At 32.1% G+C, this 22611-nt stretch overlaps 2 protein-coding genes across 4 annotated transcripts in view; both read left to right on the top strand.

Moving 5' to 3' along the window:
- Positions 1-13835, top strand: part of ec (echinus) — a 47055-nt gene extending 33220 nt beyond the window's left edge. For 2 of the 3 annotated variants that reach the window (XM_035088294.1, XM_035088297.1), the window contains 7 exons: positions 5999-6133; positions 6546-6710; positions 7276-7410; positions 7598-7867; positions 7986-8363; positions 8441-8863; positions 8969-13835. In XM_035088294.1, coding sequence (XP_034944185.1) covers positions 5999-6133; positions 6546-6710; positions 7276-7410; positions 7598-7867; positions 7986-8363; positions 8441-8863; positions 8969-13045 — 5583 coding nt within the window. In that variant the 3' untranslated portion in view covers positions 13046-13835. Of the gene's footprint in view, positions 1-3331; positions 4354-5998; positions 6134-6545; positions 6711-7275; positions 7411-7597; positions 7868-7985; positions 8364-8440; positions 8864-8968 lie in introns of those variants that run through there. The other variant, XM_035088296.1, reaches the window with a different exon arrangement.
- A 380-nt stretch (positions 13836-14215) lies between these two features.
- Positions 14216-22611, top strand: part of LOC118069914 (mannosyl-oligosaccharide alpha-1,2-mannosidase IA-like) — a 177781-nt gene continuing 169385 nt past the window's right edge. The window contains exons 1-2 of the mRNA XM_035088263.1: positions 14216-14711; positions 15415-15642. Of these exons, the coding sequence (XP_034944154.1) occupies positions 14295-14711; positions 15415-15642 (645 nt within the window). The 5' untranslated portion in view covers positions 14216-14294. The remainder of the gene's footprint in view (positions 14712-15414; positions 15643-22611) is intronic.

Genomic DNA, 22611 nt, shown 5'->3' on the forward strand with positions numbered 1-22611 from the left:
GAAGCCCTCAATACTGTTATTACAGGCAGTTTGTTCAGTATTTGCATTTTTTAATATCGGTTAACTGTAATGACCAAGAGATGGAGTAAAAAAAAATTTAATACCATTAATTTATCAAATATTTAAAAAAATACGAGGATAAAATGATAAATAAAAGCAAATGAAAAATTATGAAATTATTTAATTAAATAAAAAATGATCAAAGGATTACATAATCAGCCCGAAGTTCATGAATAAAAAACATTTTATTGCAGTTAATAAATAATTCAACTTTAAAAGAATTTCAATAAATTAATTTAATTAATATAAATTCTTGATAAATTAGAATTTGAAGTACATCAACTTGAATCAACGATTGCAGCAGAAGCTATAGCGTGTATTGAAAATGATTACAGATAGTCATAATAATTAATGTTGTTTTGACATAAAAAAACTAATAAGTTATTTTTTTTCAATGCCAATACGTTCTTGACATATTTTTTGATAAAAAGAGTTATATAACACTGTCCAGTGATTGAGAAATCCATAAATTACTAAACTGTTAATATTTTACACTGTCTAAAAATTTCAATAGTCTGATTGGAGCTAGTATATAGCGTACGATTATCTATCTTTTATTCTCAGACAATAGGTTACGCCAGAAATTTCATAGTTTATATATGAAGACCCTTTCTACATCTACACAAGTTGGCCTCTCGATTGGACTTCTTGCTTGTAACGGGTTGCTGGACCTTTCTCCGCCAGCAAGACTCGTATCTGATTGGTCCAGCATTTGAAGGTTCTTTCTCAGTCTAATGTATAGCTCTCTATATTATAACTCTCCCTGACAGCATCAAGTTTGTTTGTCGAGTCACCAACTCTTTGTTGAACGTCATTGTAGCATTCTACTACTCTGTTTCATTTTACAAAAAATCTTGTCTCTTATTTCAATGCATATGTAAGAGTCAGCAAAGAGTCAAGCTCATTTAACTCTCTATAGTAAATGCTGTGTGTGATGCTAAAATTGCCCGTCAACGTTGAATTCGCAACGACGCGAGAAGTAGAGTAGACAAAGTATAAACTTATTCTAGATATTCCCACGAATTAATGAGCAATCTCACAGAATTTAATTGTCGGAAATTAAGGATATTCTGAATGAAATTACACCAAGAGTGTATATAGAGGAATCTTAGTTTGAATTAAAACATTAAAATTGCATTTGTTGCAGTTCATCACATATTTATCTCTCTTTTCATTATTTTCATAAAATCAGATATGCAGACTTGGGGAATAAATAAACTTTGTTATAAAATTCATTCTAAAATTAATTGCGTGAGTAAAAAGCATTTCATCATGGATAAAACAGAGTCACTGAGATATTGGATAGATGTTAATTCTCACAGCCAGAGGGAAAAAAGCATCATCACTATCACCTCTGATGGTGACCCGCTGTTCAAACCTCCAAAATTAAAAACCATTATGGCTTCTATTCATCTAAAAAAAAGTACCTGTTGCTTGTTGAACAGTTTAAATATTAGTTTATTTTCTCAGACACAAAACGATGCACATGTGTCACATTAGATACTCTTTCTAACGCTTTTTATGTGCTAATGAGTAATAAAACCTGTTTTAAATTTTAGAATATGCACTGAATTTTAACAAGCTTGGTTGATTCAAAGATCAATTTGATCCTCTAACATATTTTGAAGATGAATCAGGTGGAATGAATTTGGGACACGTGACTTTCCTCATGACACATCGAGAAGAATGACCCTTAGTTGGAACTTCTTTTCTTCTAATTTTATAGCTATCGGTAAATTCTTTTGTTACATGAAGCTTTATAACTTATATGTGCTTCTTTATATATACTTACTCACCTGTTGGAGAGTTTTCAAGTTTTGAATTGTGTTCAAATAAGCCAGACTGAAATTAGCTGTCAGTCTGTTGATGATAGGCAACGAAATTTTTAGCTTCTAATTACTTACGTTATCAGCATAAACTCATTTGAGAAAGTATTCACATTAATTTCTAATCAACTGACTCAATTGTCATTATCTAAGTGAAGGTAAAATTTCAATGCTTTATTCATATTAAGTATGATTTAATTGCTTTGAACATTAACTTGAATACTTAGATTATCATATTAAGTAATTTAGCTCCAAAAGCACTTTTTTATAATGTTTACGTTGATAAAAATAATTTCCTTTTCACTCATATCAATTTAAATTTGTCACGTGTACTAAATGTAATTTTTTTTCTTTATTACTTATAAAAAAATCCCGTTATTCTCTGAAATTAACACGTGCATATGTCATGAGCTCTCAGAAATGATACTGTAAATTACTATGTTCTTATAAAAACTGATGTATATTTTAATCATTTCCAATTCATAATTTTCGGAGTTTCAAAGAATATCTTATTTATTTCGTGCAAATATGAATACACAGCATGTACCTTAACTTGAAAAAAAATGATATGCATTTGTTAGAATTGAGGAAACAGTTGATGTAAGTGAATTACATGAAGGCATGAATTTCAACGCTCCATTCATAATGCATTTTACATATCTTGAGTAATTTCCTTTTCACTAGTCACTCATATACATCTGATGATATTCACTCTCAATAAAAGGAATTTTTTTTTCCAATATCTACTATGTATCTAAATATCTATGCATACCTAACGTCACGTTGATTATCTCATATATATCTTCAACATCATTGAGCATTTTTTCCAATCATCTGTGGACTGCATGATACACTTATAAAATGTCCAACAACATGCACCATGCTGTGAATAAAGTGGAAGTCACTTCGGATACCTTCGGAGAGAGACTCTTGATATCCCGGTTTCTTATATCGCTTGAAGGAATCGTGCAGTGACCATTGGATGTTGCTCTCACTCTTTCAATCTGCTGTTATGACGCTCGTAAAACTCGATAGATTGAGTTTATCGGTGTGAGAGTACATCAAGAATATATACATAATCGGCATCCATGACTCCAGTCACTTACACCACCAAGACCAGGTCATGTTTTCAGTAACATATCATATAAAAAGAAACCGTACATGTTCTACACACACATGTTGCTGAAAAAACTGGATACGCATACATTTATAATAGGCTGGAACACAATCATACTCATGGTCTTCAAGTATGGGTCGCGTGAGCGGCGCGAGCTGTTCGGCCAGCTCAGTGAACGTGTGGTACAGCTAACTGGATGACGTCAGCTGGGCCTCTAAGATCTATCAGGAGAGGGAGGTGGGGTAAATCAGTCCCAGCTTGGTCCCAAGCGAGGGTGGGGGTGGTTAAGCAGCACTCTGCAACTTGCCGTCCTCAGGTACGCGCGTTCAGGTACCCTACAAGAGACTCAGGTAGTAAGACCCCCAGAAAGAGTGTACAGCGTTACTATTTTTTATTTTACTCACTGACGCAGTGCGTAGCGTTGCTTTCTGGAGATTAGACGCATGTAAGCGTTAGTTAAATCGATGTGGTGTTTGATCAATAGACAAATTGACGGTAAAGTGAAGGAAATTTAGTGTTTTATTGAGTGGATTTAAAAATGTACATAACTGGAGCTGATTATTATTATTCTGGTGGTGTACATATGAGAAGATAAAAAGTGAATTGATGTAATTTTATCGTTGAAGATGTCGTGATGATTGAAGTGATTGTGAAAAAGTGCTTTAGTAAGAGCACGTGGTATAAAATAAGATGTATTATGTTCATCGATATTGAAGTTAATATTTCCTGATTATTTTTAATATAAAAAATATCTCTTACAAGTTTGGTAGCCACATTTATGATTATCTTATCAGTCAGCTAACAAATGCATGAGAGAACGGTTAAATATACTTACCAATACAGGTGAGGTTGAGACGATGAGAATAATGTGTAAAAATATGAGTAAAAAATTTAAAACTCTTTTGAACATAACAAATAATGTTATCACAATACTTAAAATACACAAAACGTGAGTTTGAAAGAAACATCCTGTCAAGAAGAGATTTCTTTACCTGCTTCTTGGTTCATTGGCCAAAGCTAAATGTGATGATAGTCAGAAACGAGCTTCAAACCCAAAGAATAAAAGGAAAAATTGTGCTATAATATAAAACCATCAAATTATAGGAGTGATTTTATTATTTATTCATACGGAAAAATTGTCTTACAAGAGCTTGAAATAAATAACTAAAAATGTTGAAGTGGATTAAAGTGAAGCAAGACAGTGGGACAAAGGCGGGGAGTAAAGTCACTAAAGATTCAAAAAATGATGTAGAACCAGAAATTGAAGTTGCTTGTAAAGCGGAAGAAGAAGAAGATAGTGGAATGGAGCGAGAGGATTCTCCAGCAATCAACTTGAGAAGTTTGAAAAAAGTATGCTGTAAATTCTATTCTTAAGCCTAAATGGATTCCTTTTTTCAATACATTATTTCTAAATACCTATTATTATTACCCTATGAAATTGATCAATAATACAATACATGATTACGATCTTTTGAAAAACCTCTAACATTAATAAACTTACTCACACTAATATACATCAACTTTGTGTGCGTTCACTGTTCACTCTCAAGGATATATTTTTATATTTCTTTTTATCTCTTTAAATATTACGTTATTATAGCATACACACTTATGTCTCTATAACATAGGAATTCGCAGTTGGTACAGGGAAATTATTATATATTAGAAATACCAACAAGATTGATATAACCTCGGCTGCTTTAAACTTTGATTCAACGATTTCACTCATCGAAAAGTTGATTGGTGTGGTTTTCTGCAATACAAGCAATTTTTTTTATTGTCAAGCAAACCTGTTTTATAAAAGATCGCGTAACTTTAAATACCGTTCAAAGAGTGACGTTTTTTTTTTTACTTTCTTATCTTCTTGAGTAAACACAATGGTATGGATTAAAATAAAATACCATAAAAAATGATTCCAAAAGTCTAGCATACTTGTCGCGTTTATTCAGTAGACTTTTTCAATCGAGTTAATCAATGTACAATCCATAATACGTAGTTTATTTTCTTTGTAGAACTTAATGTAGGCAGTGGTACTTGATTGACTTGTTTCCTCGTTTTAATGACATGAATGGTATTTTAATAACCCGTTATTAATCCCTAAAGAATAATCCCAGAAACCTTATTTTCAACTCATTTTAAGGAAAAGATACAACCCTGACATACCGAATGCCCCCAAGGCATATTGGTACCTACTTTCTATATACATACTCACATTACCGTTATCCAAGACACATCGACACTTATTACGAAACTTTACAACTCAAGGCAATATTGAGGTATAAATCTTTTATAGAGAACCCAATAGTGGCTTAATAGCTCGTGATCATGAGGTCATATACATCTTGGGGACACGTTGAAAAATAATCTTGTACTCAGAACTTGTCTCAGGACGATGCACTTTCGCTTCTTGACCTCTTGGGTTTTGCATATGAGATGAGATATAATAAAGGAAATATCAAATGAAATTGATGATTTGTGTGATTCTTAATAATCATTATTTTAAATACTAATTATGTCTATAAATACTTACTTGGTCAATACATTTAACTATTTTATTATATCAAAAATATAATTTTTTTTTCTAAGGACTCTTTGAATGCAATTAAAAAATATACTTGAGCAAAAAGCATTCAATAGAGAGCACAAAACATAATAAATAGAAAAAAAAAGAATGAAAAATAGTTAAATTAGAAAAAATATTCCAGTTTTTAGCTTATTAATTTTTCTTTTAAGGAAAAGTATAAAAGCTATACATGTCATTTTATGCATTAAAAATTTGGGATGTTTTGTGAATTTATTCAAAAATCGATCATGAATATTGATGACAAACTCGTTAAAGCTGAATAACAATGGTAATCCGCTTGATGCATTCATAGTATTTTTCGAATCCAAAAAGAAGTAGTTTTTTGTCCTTTGAAATTTCGTACAAAACACCCCCAGGCCTTTGAAATGAGTTCTTTATTTGGTTTTACAACAGTTCTATTGTGTATTACAGGACCTGTTTTCGCAGCTGCAGTTTTCGCAGGATAGTGCTCTACCTCCTGATGCATTACGACGAGCCTTGGCCGAAAGTTTTCTCGACCAACAACGATTTCAGCTTGGTTTTATGGATGATGCTGCTGAGTGCTTTGTAAGTTTTTCTTTTGATTTATCTTGTTAACTTGTTATTCCAACAACGATATCTTGATTCAAAGTTATTACACTTCTTATTTTCTATTCAGATAAAATCTTTGAAAAATCAAGTCTGAAATTCTTCATTGACTTCAACACTAGAGCATATATATTTAATTTACACCTACTAAGTTTTAAAATTCATCATTAAGTTTATATTACGATCACGTTTATGTTTCGCGTAGGTATGTTGTTACATATGTATTGGCGTTGTCACTCCTACAATAGACATTTGTAACGTGTGTAGGATAAAAGTAGAAACTAAAAGCTGTTTTTGCTGTTGCGAAAAAAAAATAGTAATAGAAGCATAAACCAAACAAGAGAAATCATTGTATTATTTTTTTCACCTCAAATGTATTTTTTCATTGTAGGAAAATATTCTATTACGAATTCATCTTCACATTGCAAGTGGAGAGGCGGAGGATATGTGCAGTGCACGACACTGTGTCCCTCACCAGAAATTTGCTATGACATTAGTGGAACAAAGTGTTTGTGGAGCATGCGGAGCTACATCAGAACCACTTCCATTCACACAGGTTTGTATAAATTTTAGCTAAAGTTGAAATTTAAATATTCTGTTGGTTGGCCTGCCATCTTGTCTATCTTTGAGATTTCTGTAAACCATGTCCAAAGTTTAGAATTAGGCTTATAGTCTTGGGTCTTAAAGTTTATACGAAGATCTCTCAAGTTCACAGGATTTTTTTTCCCACGTTGTATATACCTGGGCGTTTACCTGAAACTAAAAAACACCTTGTGTGTTATACGGATGTTTGAGGGTCAACCATGACCTTTGTAAAGTTGGAGTATTATAAATCTAAAGACCAAGTTCTTACCCTTGAATTAGTTTCATACCCTGCAGGGGAGGATTTGATGTTCTTTGAGCACGTGAGAAACGAAACTTACCCTCGAGCCTGCCTCCCACGACTCTCGAGATTTCACTGAGAAAATTTAGATTATCAAAATGTTGACTTGGAACAGCTGTTACGTCGCTTACCTGGGTGTTATTGAACTTTAGATTCGATTAGTAGAATTATAATTTGTTTAGAAAGAACGTGGGAAGTTTTTTAAATTTAATTTAATTTTTTTGTTTGTTATTTTCAGATGGTCCATTATGTCTCGGCATCAGCACTTACATCTCAAGCACGGCAAATTTTACCAGCTTCCAAGAATAATCCAGATTTATTTGGTCAACTTTTGCGAAAAGCTGGTGGTATGGGAGACATCCGTGACTGTCCAGTGAGTATTAATGAATTTGCGTGCAGTAATGAAAAATTTCCGCTAACTTTCTGTATTTAATTAATCATTGAGTCATAAAGAAAGTGTAATTCTATAGAGCTAATTCTTGGAAACTGTGCCGTGTGACTAAATACTTTCACTTAGTAAATTGTCAACATATTTATTAATATTTTAATTATTTTTTTAGAGTGCGTGTGGAGCTAAAATACAGATTTGTCGAACGCTGATGAACAGACCAGAGATAGTATCAGTTGGAGTCGTATGGGATAGCGAAAGACCTTCTCTTGAACATATCATGGATGTGTTCGCAACTGTCGGTACGTGCCTACGACTCAGCGACGTTTTTCACAGTGTTGTAGACTCGCGTTGGGGTGCTTCCACTGTTCATAATCTCGTTGGGGTAGTCACGTACTACGGCAAGCATTATTCAACGTTCTTCTTCCATACAAAGTTGAAGGTACTTTTATGATATTCTGTTTTTAACGAGATTCTAGATTAGTCAGATTCTTACAGCTTTAAAAAAGCTAAGAGAAAGGAAAAAAATTACCAAATCTAAAATTGACACTCTTTTTTAGGTATGGATTTACTTTGATGACGCAACTGTTAAAGAAATCGGTCCACGTTGGGAGCAAGTTGTTGAGAAATGTAGAAAAGGTCGATATCAACCTCTTTTACTTTTATACGCTACTCCCGGCGGAACTCCAGTAAATACGGAAAATGCTCCAAAAATTGTCACTCCTTTTCCCAATACCAAAGGTTGGAAAACTTCACCACAGAAAAATAATGTTAGGAGATCTGTTACACCTAGTCCTGAAAAACCTCTCATTAATAATACTGCCAGACGAGCGATAACTCCTAATCCTGATAGTCCGCCTCACGTTTACACTCAGCGAAGAGTTTATAGCGACTATCAAAATCTTACTGACATACAGAATAATATCTTTGGAGTAAAGGTAAATTAAAAAATATTTTTTTAATAAGAAATTCTTCATTTTTATTAAAGCATCTAATTAAATTTTTATTATTAAAGGATGTTGATGTAGTGGATGGTGAGAGTGAATCCAAGTATATTAGTCGACGAGCTGTAGAAAACGTGATGCAACAGCAGAAGAAACAGCAATTGCAACTGACACGAAGTCTGAGTGCGGGATCCAATTCACAAGACGGCATTAGTATTCCGGATCACTTGAATGTACCTCGAAGACGTGATTCGGGTAATTGGTCAGGAGACAGAAACAGTGCTTCTTCTAGTTCTTCAACAACGATGGATAATCCTTATCTATATATAGTAAATAAAATGCAAAGGAATTCAGGAATTCCTAAAAGTCCTACAAGTAAATCTGGAGAGTTATCTAGTAGTAGTAGTGGCCACTATGACGCTGGTTATGATTCTTATTCTCTTTCTTCAACTGACAGTCTTCCACTTCAACAAGGACTTAAACATAATTTACAAGTAAGTTAATTTCAACTGACACAAAAATATTTATATAAATCAAAAGTTTTATTTTTATCAAATATTTTTATTATAAAATTTTAATGTGATGAATTTTACTTTCAGCTTGCTCAAATACCCGAAGGATATCAGCCGGCGCCTGGAGACGATTGTGAGCGACTTTGCAAAGAGACTGATGCTCTACTTGACAAATCCCGAGCAGCTGAAGATGCTGGAGACTTAGATACTGCAGCAGCACTTTGTTATGCTGCGAGTGGTAAAGCTAGAGCTGCCATGGACGCGCCTTACAATAATCCTCATAGTATAACAATTGCTAGGATGAAACATAACACCTGCGTTATGCGAACACGAAGCCTTCATAGAAGGATATTGCAAGAGCAAGCAATAGCTAATGGTGAAAAAGATGAATCGCTTCCGGAAGGAAGACATTCACGAGAGAGTAGTAAATCAGGACAACACTCACGTCAAAATTCACGTGACAAAGGTAATCATTCTCGACAGAATAGTCGGGAAATGTTAGTTAATGTATCTTCAGAAGCTATAGATAAACCTGCTACTAAAAATATTGAGATTTATGCGACTCTGCCTAAGAAGAAAACGTTGAGGAGTAAAGTAACAGCTGTAAATGTTATTGAAGATGAAGAATATATGCTTTATGATAAACCAACGCAACGAACAGGATTTTTTGGTCGAACTAAAAGATGTGATGATCAAAAGGAGAAAAAGCGTGCCAGAAGTGAAGAAAGAAATAAAAATATTGCAAAAGACTTTTCTATTGCACCATCAAAGCCAACACCCTCACCAAAAAATTCTAAACAAGATAAAAAAGAAAATCCAGAAAATTCTAAGAACTTACCTAATGGTGTTGAAACACTTACTGATCAAAAACAAGGAAAGAAGCAGCATAAAATTAGAAGGAAATTGTTAATGGGAGGATTAATTAAGAGGAAGAATCGAAGTATGCCAGATCTTCGGGAAGGACAAGATGGCCAGCCGATCGCTCCTCCAGAGACTACTACTAACACTTTGCCAAAACAGTCTGTTGATGATTCAACAGTCGGTTTAAAGGGAAATAATGTTGGTCAATCATTGAGCGGTTATTTATCAGAGGGTCACCTGGAGTTTTCTGGTAATAGTCCAAATGGAAATCCAAATCTGGAACGTAGTCGTTTGATGAGGAAAAGCTTCCACGGTAGCGCTGGAAAAGCGCTACATGTTGCGAAAGTCCCTCCGCCACCGCCGCTCAGGACCACTTCCCAACTTAGCAAGGCTAAGTGTCCTGGAGAAGTGCACAACGAGCACCAATCAGATAAATCATATAATCCATCTGATGGGCAGTGTGCGATGAATTCTTCTCAAGATCAATCGACTAATGCTTATTGGAGTCATTCTAATCCCATCAATTTTAATCCTAGTAGTCAAATGTGCAGAAATAGTTATGATGATTACTCGTCGGAGCCTCATTCATTGCAATTCCTACCTTCCTATAATTCAGAACAAAATGTTAATCCCGCATTCACTTCACAATCAAACCAGCAAAATCTTGCAAATAGCAAACCGAGGATTCAAGATGATGTTATTCAGTATGCCAACGGTATTCTTTATGAACCTACTTTTGTTATAACACGGGCTGATGTGCACAACGAACAAAGTCCTGTAAAGACACAGCAGTTGGAATCACTACCACCATATCCAGAGAATACAAATATCAATGTTTCACATAGTCGTCAAGCAAGTGAAGATTTTCCACCACCACCATATCCAACTGTTCCTTCAGTCACTCATTCGCGTCAAGCCAGTGAAGATTTTCCTCCACCACCATCGCCTATTGAAGTAGATAACTCGTTGACTCAACAGACTGTTCATCATTCACAACCACAGCAGCCACAGACACAGACGTATCAACAGACGACGGAAGCACAGCAAATCAGCAGTTTACTTGCGCAGCTCCAAATGAAAAGAGTTCAAATATTAACATCAGATAATACAGGAGAAAGAAAAGCTAGTGGAGTACAAGAGGAAGAAGATAAAAATTCGGGTGAAACATGGTTAAGAGAATTACAAGCTAAACAAGCAGAGAGAAGATTGAAAAAACAAGGTCCATTGGAAGGTCAAGATGTACCGCGAAGTATCGCAAGAAGAACTAGTGATTTAATGATGAATAGTATAGGACCCATTAACCCTCAATCTGGTGGCTTTGATGTGCCGGATTGTCCTAAGACAGTCTCATCTGTTAAAGACATGGCAGCAAGGTTTGAACAAATTAAATTACAATCTGTTAAAACTGAATCTGATACCAAAAATACATTAAAATCAAATAATAGTTCTGTTTCTCCATCTCCAACCATGGGATTAAGTACTGAATCTCAAAAGCAAATTGAAGAAAATACTCAGCTTCCATTATCAAGTGAAAATCTTGCTGCATTTTCTAAATCAGATAATTATTCAAGTCTTACTTCCAGCATAGAATCGAGTTCAAGTCAAGGTACATTTGTATCCGTTCCAACAGAAAATTCACATAATCAAGTTCCCGGATCCCAAAATAGTGGATTGAATGCTGCTCTACTTTCTATGTCATTGGTATTGCCTCATGAAAATGGGCTTCCGATAGATTATCCTGAAGACGATATCAGCGAAGTAGCAATGCAAAATACTATTCAAAATACGACAATTTTACCTAATGAAGATGATATGGCTCCGAAAAAAGCAAAACGACGAGTTGGAAAGAAAAAGAGTGTATCATTTTGTGATCAAGTAGTTTTAGTTGCAACTGCTGAAGATGATGAAAAAGATTCTTATATTCCTAATCCAATTATCCAGCGAGTACTTCGTTCTGCTATAAATAATCCTGAAACGGTTCAAGTTTTACGTGAGATTCGAAGCTTACAGGAAGCAGAATTGAATCGAGAAAATGGTCCTGTCACTAAATTCCAACAGCAGACATTGCCTTTGAAAAGTGAAGCCGATAGTATTCCAGCAACTCCATTCCAAGATCAATTAAGGAGTGTGAATTCTGTTACCTCAATGGTTGATTCAACAAGACAAGCTTTTAATCGTCAGAATGCAAATGAATTAATTGGTTCTAATCCGGATACCAAGAAGCCTTTTACTTCCTACACTGCCGACGGTCATGAAATACGAGAGAATTATCCTACTGTTCAAACATCACAGCCAAAAATGTCATACTCACCGACACAACAGCAGATAAGATATACTCAAAGTGGTGTAGTTCCTTACTGTCAATCGTCATCGATGAATTCCCAAGGATATCCACAAATTCAACCCGCACATATTCGAAATCAAGCTATTCCACCTTCGCAAATTCAGAAACCTGCTAGCCCCTACACAGTTCAGTTAAGCAATCAATATCCTCAAATGAATGGCCAGCAGCCACAAAAAGTCAATAATAATGTTCAGAAGAGTTGTTATCCGGCTTATTATCACCTGGAACAACAACATAATCAAATGAATATTCAAATGAGTGCTCAACAGTTTCAACAAAATGGTTCTCAACGTAGTTCAAGTCTTAATGCCAGTCCAATAACTGTTCAACATTCTCAACCACACGGATATCCTCTTAATCAATCTCCAAATCCTTATCAGCAATACGCTTCACAGAATCAATATCCTATTAATAATTATCAAAGTTATCCTGGACAAAATGGAAATCAACAAGGTCGATTGAATCAATCCGCGCCTCAATATCAATCACCACCGAATCCTGGTAATTATCAGCAGCAACAGATGTCTGCTCAGCATCATCAGCAGTCAAGCATGCAGCCACAATCGGTTCAATCTCATCTCCAAATGCCTCAACAACACCAAGCTTATCAACAAAATTATCAAAGGCCACCTCAGAAAGTTGATCAACCAATTGTATTAGGTCCTAATCAGGTGTACCCTAATTCTTTACAAAACGGACAAATTCAGCCTAATATGAAGTATCCAAATTATCAACATCCACCGATGCTTAAACAAGTTAAACAAGTTTCAATGCAAGGCAACTCCAAAAGCCCAACAGGAATGATGTCAGCACCAAACTCAATGCAAAAATCAGTTTCTGCTTCAGCCATACCTAGAGCTGCTCCTTGTAATCTATGTCGTAAGAAACAAATCGTTGAACCAGCTATATATTGCTCAGATTGTGATTTTTATATGTCTCGGTTTCGACCAAAAAACTAAGATTACTACGTTAGTCGTTATACAAGTGCCATCGTTTCGCTGAATAATTTTTTCAGTGAAGATTGGTGGCGGTTAGGAACTTCTTTAAATGCATTCATATAAGACTTAGCAAAAAAGCAATTATTATACTACAGCAAAAACAATTTTGTATGTCAATGTAAATTTTAATTTTAGCCGAAGCTGTCGTTTGTCTCCCGTGCATTTTAAACTTTAATTTAAATTTTTGTAGTAATTAAATTAATTTTTTTTAATCTTCACTGTTGTAAGTAGTTGAAGAAATGTATTATTTAGTTGAGTTAAAAAATTATTAGTAGAATAGAATGTATATAATTAATAGACAAGTTTTAAAAGTATTAATTATTAATATTGGTGGTTGAAATATTGAGATTTCAAACCTGGAGCGAACCAGGAATTTTATTACAAATCATGTGTAGATAGATTAAGCATTGTGATACTAGTAATGTTGTGTCCGTTCAAAGAACGATTACGCGTTATAAGAAAGAATGTTAACTATATTAGATATCATATGTTATAAATGTAAACCTAAGAAATGATGTACGAGTGGGAGAAACATGATCTCTGTGTATGTAATGATATGAGTTTATTTTATGTCAAATTTCGATATTATTTTTACATATAATAATTGTGTATTATGTATTGTATTATATGTTGAATGATCTTTTGTGCTGAATTAATGTACAAATATTTTAATTTTATATTTTTTACATGAGTATTTTGTTTTAAAAATACTATATATATATATATATATACATATATAAATAAACATATGTCCGCCCAACTCTTAATAAAATGTTCTATATAATAAATTTTATCTTTTTATTCAACGTCACCTATTCACCCATAAATACAATTGTCATTAATTTATAATAATGAATTATCATTGAAAATTTAATTATGAATATTTTTTAAAAATACAATATCTGACAGTATATATACTTTCAGAAGTTGTAAAACTAGTAGAGAAATATTTATTTAATTTATTAAAAATTTATTTTATTTTCAAAATTTAAAATTGTCGACAATGTTAATTTCAATTTTACCGCCAGTGAATAAAGTGTTTCTTATAACCGCCATTAGAGGCGCGCTTGCTCATGAAAATAAACTTTTAACTTTCACTCAAAGATGGCGCATCAGTCTCTCCCCCACCGTAATGGCGTGTGACAGCTAAGAAACGGTAACAAATTGTGTGTTCGTGTGTTTAGCCAGCCGCGTGGATAAAAAATCGTTTATGATCAATATTTTTGACAGAATGACGAATAAAACAACACTTTTGCCGTCCTACCAACGGTTCGTTAATGGTATACCAATGCCTTTGTTTGCGCGTCGATCGTTTCGTATACGTGAAAAGTATCTCATACTCTTAGTGTTTTTGACATTTGGAATCGTGTGTTTCAGTACGTTTTTCTTTTTGCCTGATTTTGGTAGTGGTACCGGTATTTCGGCATATAACAGTGTTTATAAAGTGTATCAAAGTATACAGAAAGCTGGTCCGGAGTTTTTAATACCGGCACCACCTCATGGTGCCACTGGACACAATGATCCCCATGGTCCTGGTGGATATCCTCATGCTATAAATGTTGGTCTGGAACGTCCAGGTGACGTTTATCAAGATATTCATGTCCTAGAAGACAAGCAGAAGCTACAGGTTAGTTAAGACAGGATTATTTCGATTACTCGCTCCGCGTCGACTCAGTTCCACGTGTTTTCCACGTTTCATTTTTATTTATTTATTATCAATTATCTATTACGTTTTTTCCTTAATACACTATCGTCATTGTCAATCAAGTTACTTATAGTTTTCATATGACGTCATTTGTGATGGATTGTATTAAATATTCATCTATTACATGTTAGCTGATCATGAATTGTATTATATCTCCAAACAGTTTGTTTACATACACTGATACGCACATGTAACGTATTTGTATACAAGTCCGAAAACTTGCTTGCCAAGTGTTAGACATTGAGTCATAAATATACTCATATCTAAGCTAGTTTCTAACAAAGAAAGAGTTATTGATAAATTTAATGCTGAATTGAAAATAAAATAGATGCAAAAATTAAATTGGAGTAACAACGCTCGAGTGTTTATTCCTGGAATTTAAAGGAAGACTAAAATGTAAACACTTCGTAGAAAACCTTGACCTTTGTCTCAGCATTCTAGTGAAACAAAAGATATATCACATTTTATTGAATTATAAGCTAGTATTATTACGTTGTATGATATTAAATTAAAAATGAGATGATTATCATATAAGTATCATGATTTCATTATTTTATTTAATCAATAAAAAATATTATATTATTTATATAAAATGTTTTTAACAAATTAATAATTTTATTTTTAGGCAAAAATTGACGAGGAATATGAACAGCAAAAAACTTTAGAGAAACCGGAAGTTGATGAAAAATTGAATGTGCCTGCAACCAGTAGTGTTATCCCGTTATCATCGAGCCATCGACTTGAAGAGGCCATACGAACGGTGCCACCAGCTCCAGCGGACGTGCTTCCGATGACTCAGGGAGGGGAGGACAAGGATCCAACTGCTCGTGAGCGAAGGGAAGTGGTGAAAAAGGTAAGTAATATCTGATCTAATTTTTTAATTTGTTCTCGTTTCTCGCGCTGATTTTTATCTTTACCATGTAAGTTGTGTTTCTTCTTTAGCAACACCGTATTATTAAAGTCTAGATTTAGTTCACCAAGCTATTTAAATTCAGTTGTAGATTGTAAAAAAATTTTCCAAGGGACTCAAGTATTCAGTTATTAACACCTAGAAAATATTCTGAAATATCAAGGATCGCTTTGTGTTGTATTCTCTGAGAGTTGACTAGTAAACTGTACGGTGGCGCGACGACCACCTACACCTTTCAGTTGTTCTAGTTTTGAAAATGTCTCTTTTTTTTTTATTAGAAAGGCTGTCAATGGGAAGCTAGAATTATTATTAATGAATTTTAATGAGATAAATAATGTGTTGCAGTGGTTAATTTTGTAATGATTTTCTTAATTGACTATTTCTCATAAAATGGAATGAATATTGCTATTAATATTTATCAATTAGAGTGAATAGCTCCCCTAATTTTGAACAGTATCCGTCAGACAAATGAAATTTATAGTCACGATGATATTAATTTTAATAAATGTTGCTTCATAATCGACCATCTGTATAAATAATACTGCTTATATTTTTAAAATATTTACTTTTTTAATATTTTCATAAAACAAGTTATTGAACTTGTAGAATATCTTTTGCTGACTTTGATCATTTTATTGATTACATCATTTTAAAATTAAAAGGTAGATTAATTTTACTAAATTATTAGTAACTATTTCATGAAAAAAGTACTGATAATCTATCTAACTGACTAAGAAAATATTATTAAAAAGATACGTACTCCAAAAAACGAAAAATCTTTTTATGGTTTAAAAAATTGAATCGGTGTTCTAATGATATCAATACTTATACGTTGATAATAGGCGTTCATGATAAATTTACAACATTCACTCTATCTTATAGGTATTTTAAAAGTGCTTTGTTGACAAAGATATAAAAAGTTAGTAGTGATAGATATACTGCTGTCAACCAAGTTAAATATAGTTTACGTAAAGCTTAATTTTTTTAAATTAAACTTAATCACTAAATAAATAGAGTCATTTTATCTGTTATTATAACTTCAAAACAAATAGAGGAACTTTTTCCTTAATGATAACATCTAGAATACATTTTTTAAATCAAGAATAAAGGAAAAAAACTTTTTATTTCTTATAAAATATTTATATTAATTTAGATAATAATAATTAATTATTTCCTGTTATAATCGCATTTCAATTGGACACTTTATTTTTATCTTTTTATTAAAATAATTAATGATGACGAAGTATTATTTTGGAGTTGTGGGAAAAATAATTTTATTGTTGAGATTAATTTTTTATTTCAATATTTAGAAGAGAAAAAATTGAAGAATATTAATTTTTATTTCTAAATTAGATCAGGTACTGATGATAATTAATATGTTATAAATAGATTTCTCTTCCTATTATTTATGACCGAACTGAAAATTCTTGACGCCTGCTTTCTAATTTCTCAGGGCGTAATGCATATAAATCTAGTAAAATTAATTCAAGTGCAGTGTAAAGTTCTTGAGCGAGAATTTAATCAAACCTTGGCCGATCGATCGTAGAATTTTACTTTCTCGAGCTCATATTATGCTAACTTTCACCGAGATTTCTATCGGATCGTTACAGTTTGTATGTATGATTCCCAAATGATTTTGATATCATCTCGCGCACGTTATGTCGAGTAATAATAGCGCCGGATTTGAATTTGCCCGCTAGCCGTTCAATTTCCCTACACGATATGGACCACTTTACATGCAAAACGACTTCATAAAAATAGAAAGAAAAGTTATGTGTACTTTGTTGAGTTTTGTGAACACGTGTAGCTTAAATTATTAGAGTAATTTAGATATTATCATAAATGATAACTTTTAAATTTTGTATTATACTATTTTTCATACAAGTTCATCTACTTACGTAAATTATTCTTGTGTTTTAAAGATGGTAAATAAACCATTTTATTATTGACGAAGAGTCCTAATAAACACATAAAAAAAGTTATTAACTTTTTTTTTAGATTTTTGTGTTGCGAAAAGTTTGGCCTTGTTTTAAAGTATTCACAAGGAATAAACTATGCAGAAAGTTATAATTGATTTAATAACTATCGATTTTCTTTAATAATTAAAATATCTTAAATAATTATTGGGAATTAAATTAGGAGTTTTTATATTTTTAAACTTCCAAGTTTTATTGGGTAAATATTTTATGTAATATCGTTGAAGCACTTAGGAAAGTTTTGTCTATTATTGTTTGGATTTTTATATGACGAAAAACTTTTGTATTATTGTATTGAATTAATCTTAAATTCAATTAAAAATATGTAGTTTTCCTATAGTGATTTAATTCACGAAAATTTTTTTACAAAAATGTATTTTGATCGACGTATTTCACCTTTCGTTTGTAGTTGTCACTGATTGCGAATACTTGTTGTTTCATCGTAAAACTATTGTTCCGAGAAATCGAGGTAAAAGTGGTAACTGAACGAACAAGTGCCAGTGCAGTCAACGAGAGTGGACACTTGTTCGTTTACACATCGTCATTGGCGGCTGACAAATTAAACTACAGGACATCAAATTTCATTTACAGAATGGTAGAAAAATTTTTGTGCGTGTATACACTCATCAAAATGCTGATGCTTTTAAATATTATGCTTTTTTTTTCAAACAACAGTTATTTGTTGAGTTTGTATACATGTACGTCAATGTCAAAATGATGTCTGCTGAAACATCATTGACAAGCTTTGGAGTCGAAGGCTTTAGAAATCATTTACTCTAAACATCATTAAAATTTTTAAATAGCATTCTACAACCAATTATAATCATTAGACCAGTTTCTTAATGATTTTTTTATTTTAGGCATTTAGATGAATTAATAACTAACTTCCCCATGGGAAGCGAATTATTCATATTCATATTGTTTATAACCATTTCAATTTTTTATAAACAATTACAAATGGTTTTAATTAAAAAAAACTTTTTAATCATTTATTCAGCATAGACTTTTGTGTGAGGATATAAAAAATTTTCAAGCAATTCTCATTCCGTGTTCCTAAAAAGTCAATGAATGCCAGACACATAAGATTAATGGATCCTATAAGAAGACAGAAATAGAATTGCGAAAAAAAAATTTACTGCTAGTTTCTTTCTCAATTAAGTCAAGTAAATATTTTTGGCAATAATAGTATAAGAGAATGACAGAATACAGATTAGATAGGTAGAAAATAGTTTCCATGATTAATCGCGTATGCACAAAGCCGTTGAGTGAAGTCTATTTCAAACGTTGACACGCACAATTGGGCGACGAGTCGTTAACGACGCTTCTCGATAATTATTCGATCTGCCTGGCTCTATCCAGGGTCATAGTATTCATACTACTGAGCCGAGAGATTCATTTGTCGAAGCATTGTCAAAATCCCCTGGACGAATAGCCTTTCAATGTATAATGTTCAATCTCTACTTCCGTTTCAGACTCTTCATTCGTCTATATATGTATATATAGCGTATATATATATACAGCGTATTTAACGAGTCGGCAAGTGTAAATGATAATAATGGCTTTCAATAATACCGACGTCATAAAATACTTGGTGATAACATTTCAATTATCGTTAACAAAACTTGTAATTTGTATTTATTAATATCCATGTAAATTATTTCATATTTTATTATTTATTTAACGCTTAATTAAAAGAATGAATATTTATTATTTATTTTCACATATAATGATTATTAGAGGTCCTGATAACAGTAAAACTTATGAAGTTGCTAATTATTAATCTATTGTCGTTAGAAATGATAGGTCCTCTTTTGTTTATAACTTTGATAAAATGTTAGTTGCTATTGATAATTGAAATGTTGATAGACAAATATAAATTGTTAAACGATTTTGTCTGATCGGCTTTCGTTTAAAATGGTTCATAAATATTCTAACACAAATTCTAACACAATTCTAACAGAGATTCTAATATTTATTTAATGAAAAATGTCGATAGTGATGGTTTAAAATATTATTATTCATTGCAAAATTATTTTTTAAAATACTTTTTTAATTTAAAACCAGAGAACACTTTAGTACGTTGATATGAATATTTTTTAGACAAATTTATGAACTGAAAAAATTCTCATATTGCATTTATTGTGTTTTTTTGTTGACACATGATTTGATTAGTAAGTGGAAAAGAATTACCCTTATAAATCAATCATTTTTTAATATTTTGTAAAAAGTATCCAAAATGTATGCACATCATAATTAAATTATAAAATCAAGTTTTTTCATCGCGTAAAATTTAAAAAGAAATATAAATAATGGCATTTATATTTTTAAACAATACAAAATAGTAAATATTATATCATAAGCTTTTAATTTTAATATCATAAATTACACATCTTATTAAATTATCAAGTGTACGAAAATTTCCTGAAAATATAAAAAATTAAAAAAATGATGATATTAATAGAAAAAAGTGATACTTTGTTTTTAATTAAAAAGAGTGAATGAATGTAAACAGGTGAATTATCCATTAAAGTTACATTAACTTTGATAAAATGTATACACATCAAACATCACCATCAAAAACAAAGTTCGATTACATACTCAATGGTTTCATTATGGTAATTGAAGTATTATTTGATCATTCGTGTGAAAATATTATATATCCCTTTATTTTCATGGCTACGTTGATTCGAGTTGTGTATACTCCCTTGTGGTTAACAATGCAGATCACATTTTCACCTAAAATGGTTAAAGCTTGATGTCAAATGGCGACTAAATGTGTAGTTTAAGCACTCATCAGAAACAAACACAAATTTATATAACTGTGGAATTAAATACTTTATCCAATTTATAAACATAATTGGAAATTGCTCTCTTAATCTTGATATGGTGGTCATCTGAAAATAATTATCAAATTAGAATGATTACCTGCTCAATAATTACCTCAATAAAATAAAAACAATTAATTTTTGAAAATATCTTCAACATCTAAATCTATTAATATTCATATTCTACTAAACTGAACCTGAAAATAGCTTTTGAATATTTCAGGATGGTATTTTTAATTAGGCTCATAATCAAATTTCTGTATGGGGGGTAAGAACGATAGATATCCTACCGTTCTACATACATGTCACGATGATTGACAATTAGACGACGAAATTATCCATAGAGGCTGGTGATGGACGAAAATGTGTGCGACATTTTGCTGATGTCGAGCGTGCACGGAATCGCGTGAAAAGGCTCGATGAATATTAGATTCCATGAGATTCCTGAATATTGAACAGCTCTTGGCTATAGTTAGTCTGAGGTAGCAGCATTAGTTTGTGTCACTTAGTATATAACATCTTTTGAATTTAATATCTTGATGAGTATCAACTGTGTTGATAGCTTTTTTTTTAATTAAAAATGTATATCAAGTTATTATATTGCAATTAATTTTATAATAAAATTGAAATTATGTTATTTCACTGCTGATGGTATCAATTAATCTGTTAGTATTATTAAAGCTATATGAAGATTAATTAGTCGTGATGCAAGATATTAAATCATGTCTGTGACTAGATAGCATAAATTTTTTGAACCAACGACAAATAATCTGACCATAGAGCTTTACAATTCCAACCAATCGAGTCCAAGTATCTAATTTCATGCATATACCACGTTGACTATCAGAGATTATGATATGCTTTTACACGTTCTGTAATTACTCATTTGAATTGTGTCCCGTACGGGAATATCTCCCTTATTGAACTATAAATGTCGAGTGACCTCAATTATACCCTGCTTTAGTTGTTATAACGAGTCTTGTTCGTAATAAACTGTCTAGTATAGCTGAACATTATTTTAAAATTCATCTTTCAATAACTACATTTCTACTTAAATAATTGATGAAAAAAAAATTTTTTTTGTTTGGAAATAAATATTGTTTTGTTATAGTGATGGACTAAATTAAATAGCTTTTATCAGCAAAGTAGACTCTCAAACTTTAATATTGAATACCATGAAAGCATCATTTTTCAATGTCGGATTGGTACGCCATGAAAAAGAAAAGCCGGTTAAAAAGTACACCCGGACTTGAGCGAGAAATATACAAGAAGTTACAAGATCCTTACTCCGGTAGTCACTGCAATGATGAGACAAGTCTTGAACACTCCACAAAGAGTTGTGTCCAAGATTGCATTCCTGCACGAATGCAGCATGAAAATTATGTTGAAAACCTTTGATTCGTCTAAAGGTTTTATAATAATTTTGCCTCAGGGTGGCAGTTTAAACAACGGAATAATTGTCCAAGTGTCTAAGTAAGAATGGTTGAATGAAAAGAAGTCATTCTAGTAGAGATAAAGTAGTTGACTGGTGAATAATGTTTTGTGGTGAAGAAGAAGTATCTCGTAACCACAGATAGATTTGCAATGCATTGAATGCTATGAATAAATGCTTCTGCTATTCAAAAAAATTCATTCATAACTTCACTGTTACAATAATAACAATAATTAATAATGAAACTTAAAAAATCAACATTTTGAATAAATAAAAAAAAATAGATATTGTTGATAAAAATTTATGCCAGCTAAATAAAGTCTTCAATGATTTCACTGGTTAAATAAATGTCTGAGTGAGCAGTAACCCATCCTAAACGGATGGATGTAAGGTCAACAAGGCAGTGAATGAACAAATTATCTTTTTAATTACAAAAAATAACGAGAATAATGTGATGAAATATAATAGATGTATTTAATATCATGACATTGACATCACATTCATTATTATTGTTATTTATAAACAATGTCCAATTGTGATTAATTCTGATTCATTCACTAAACTTGAGTTAGATTGATCATACACCAACCAGTTGACCTCAATAAAAGCTAGAGTATTCAGGATATTTTATTTATAGAAATCATTTAAAATGAGTGAATGTGCAATTAAGTGATCACTA

This window comes from Chelonus insularis, unplaced genomic scaffold (genome assembly GCF_013357705.1).
Source record: "Chelonus insularis isolate UGA/USDA-ARS -01 unplaced genomic scaffold, ASM1335770v1 contig_493_pilon, whole genome shotgun sequence".
Classification (NCBI taxonomy): Eukaryota; Metazoa; Arthropoda; class Insecta; order Hymenoptera; family Braconidae; genus Chelonus; species Chelonus insularis.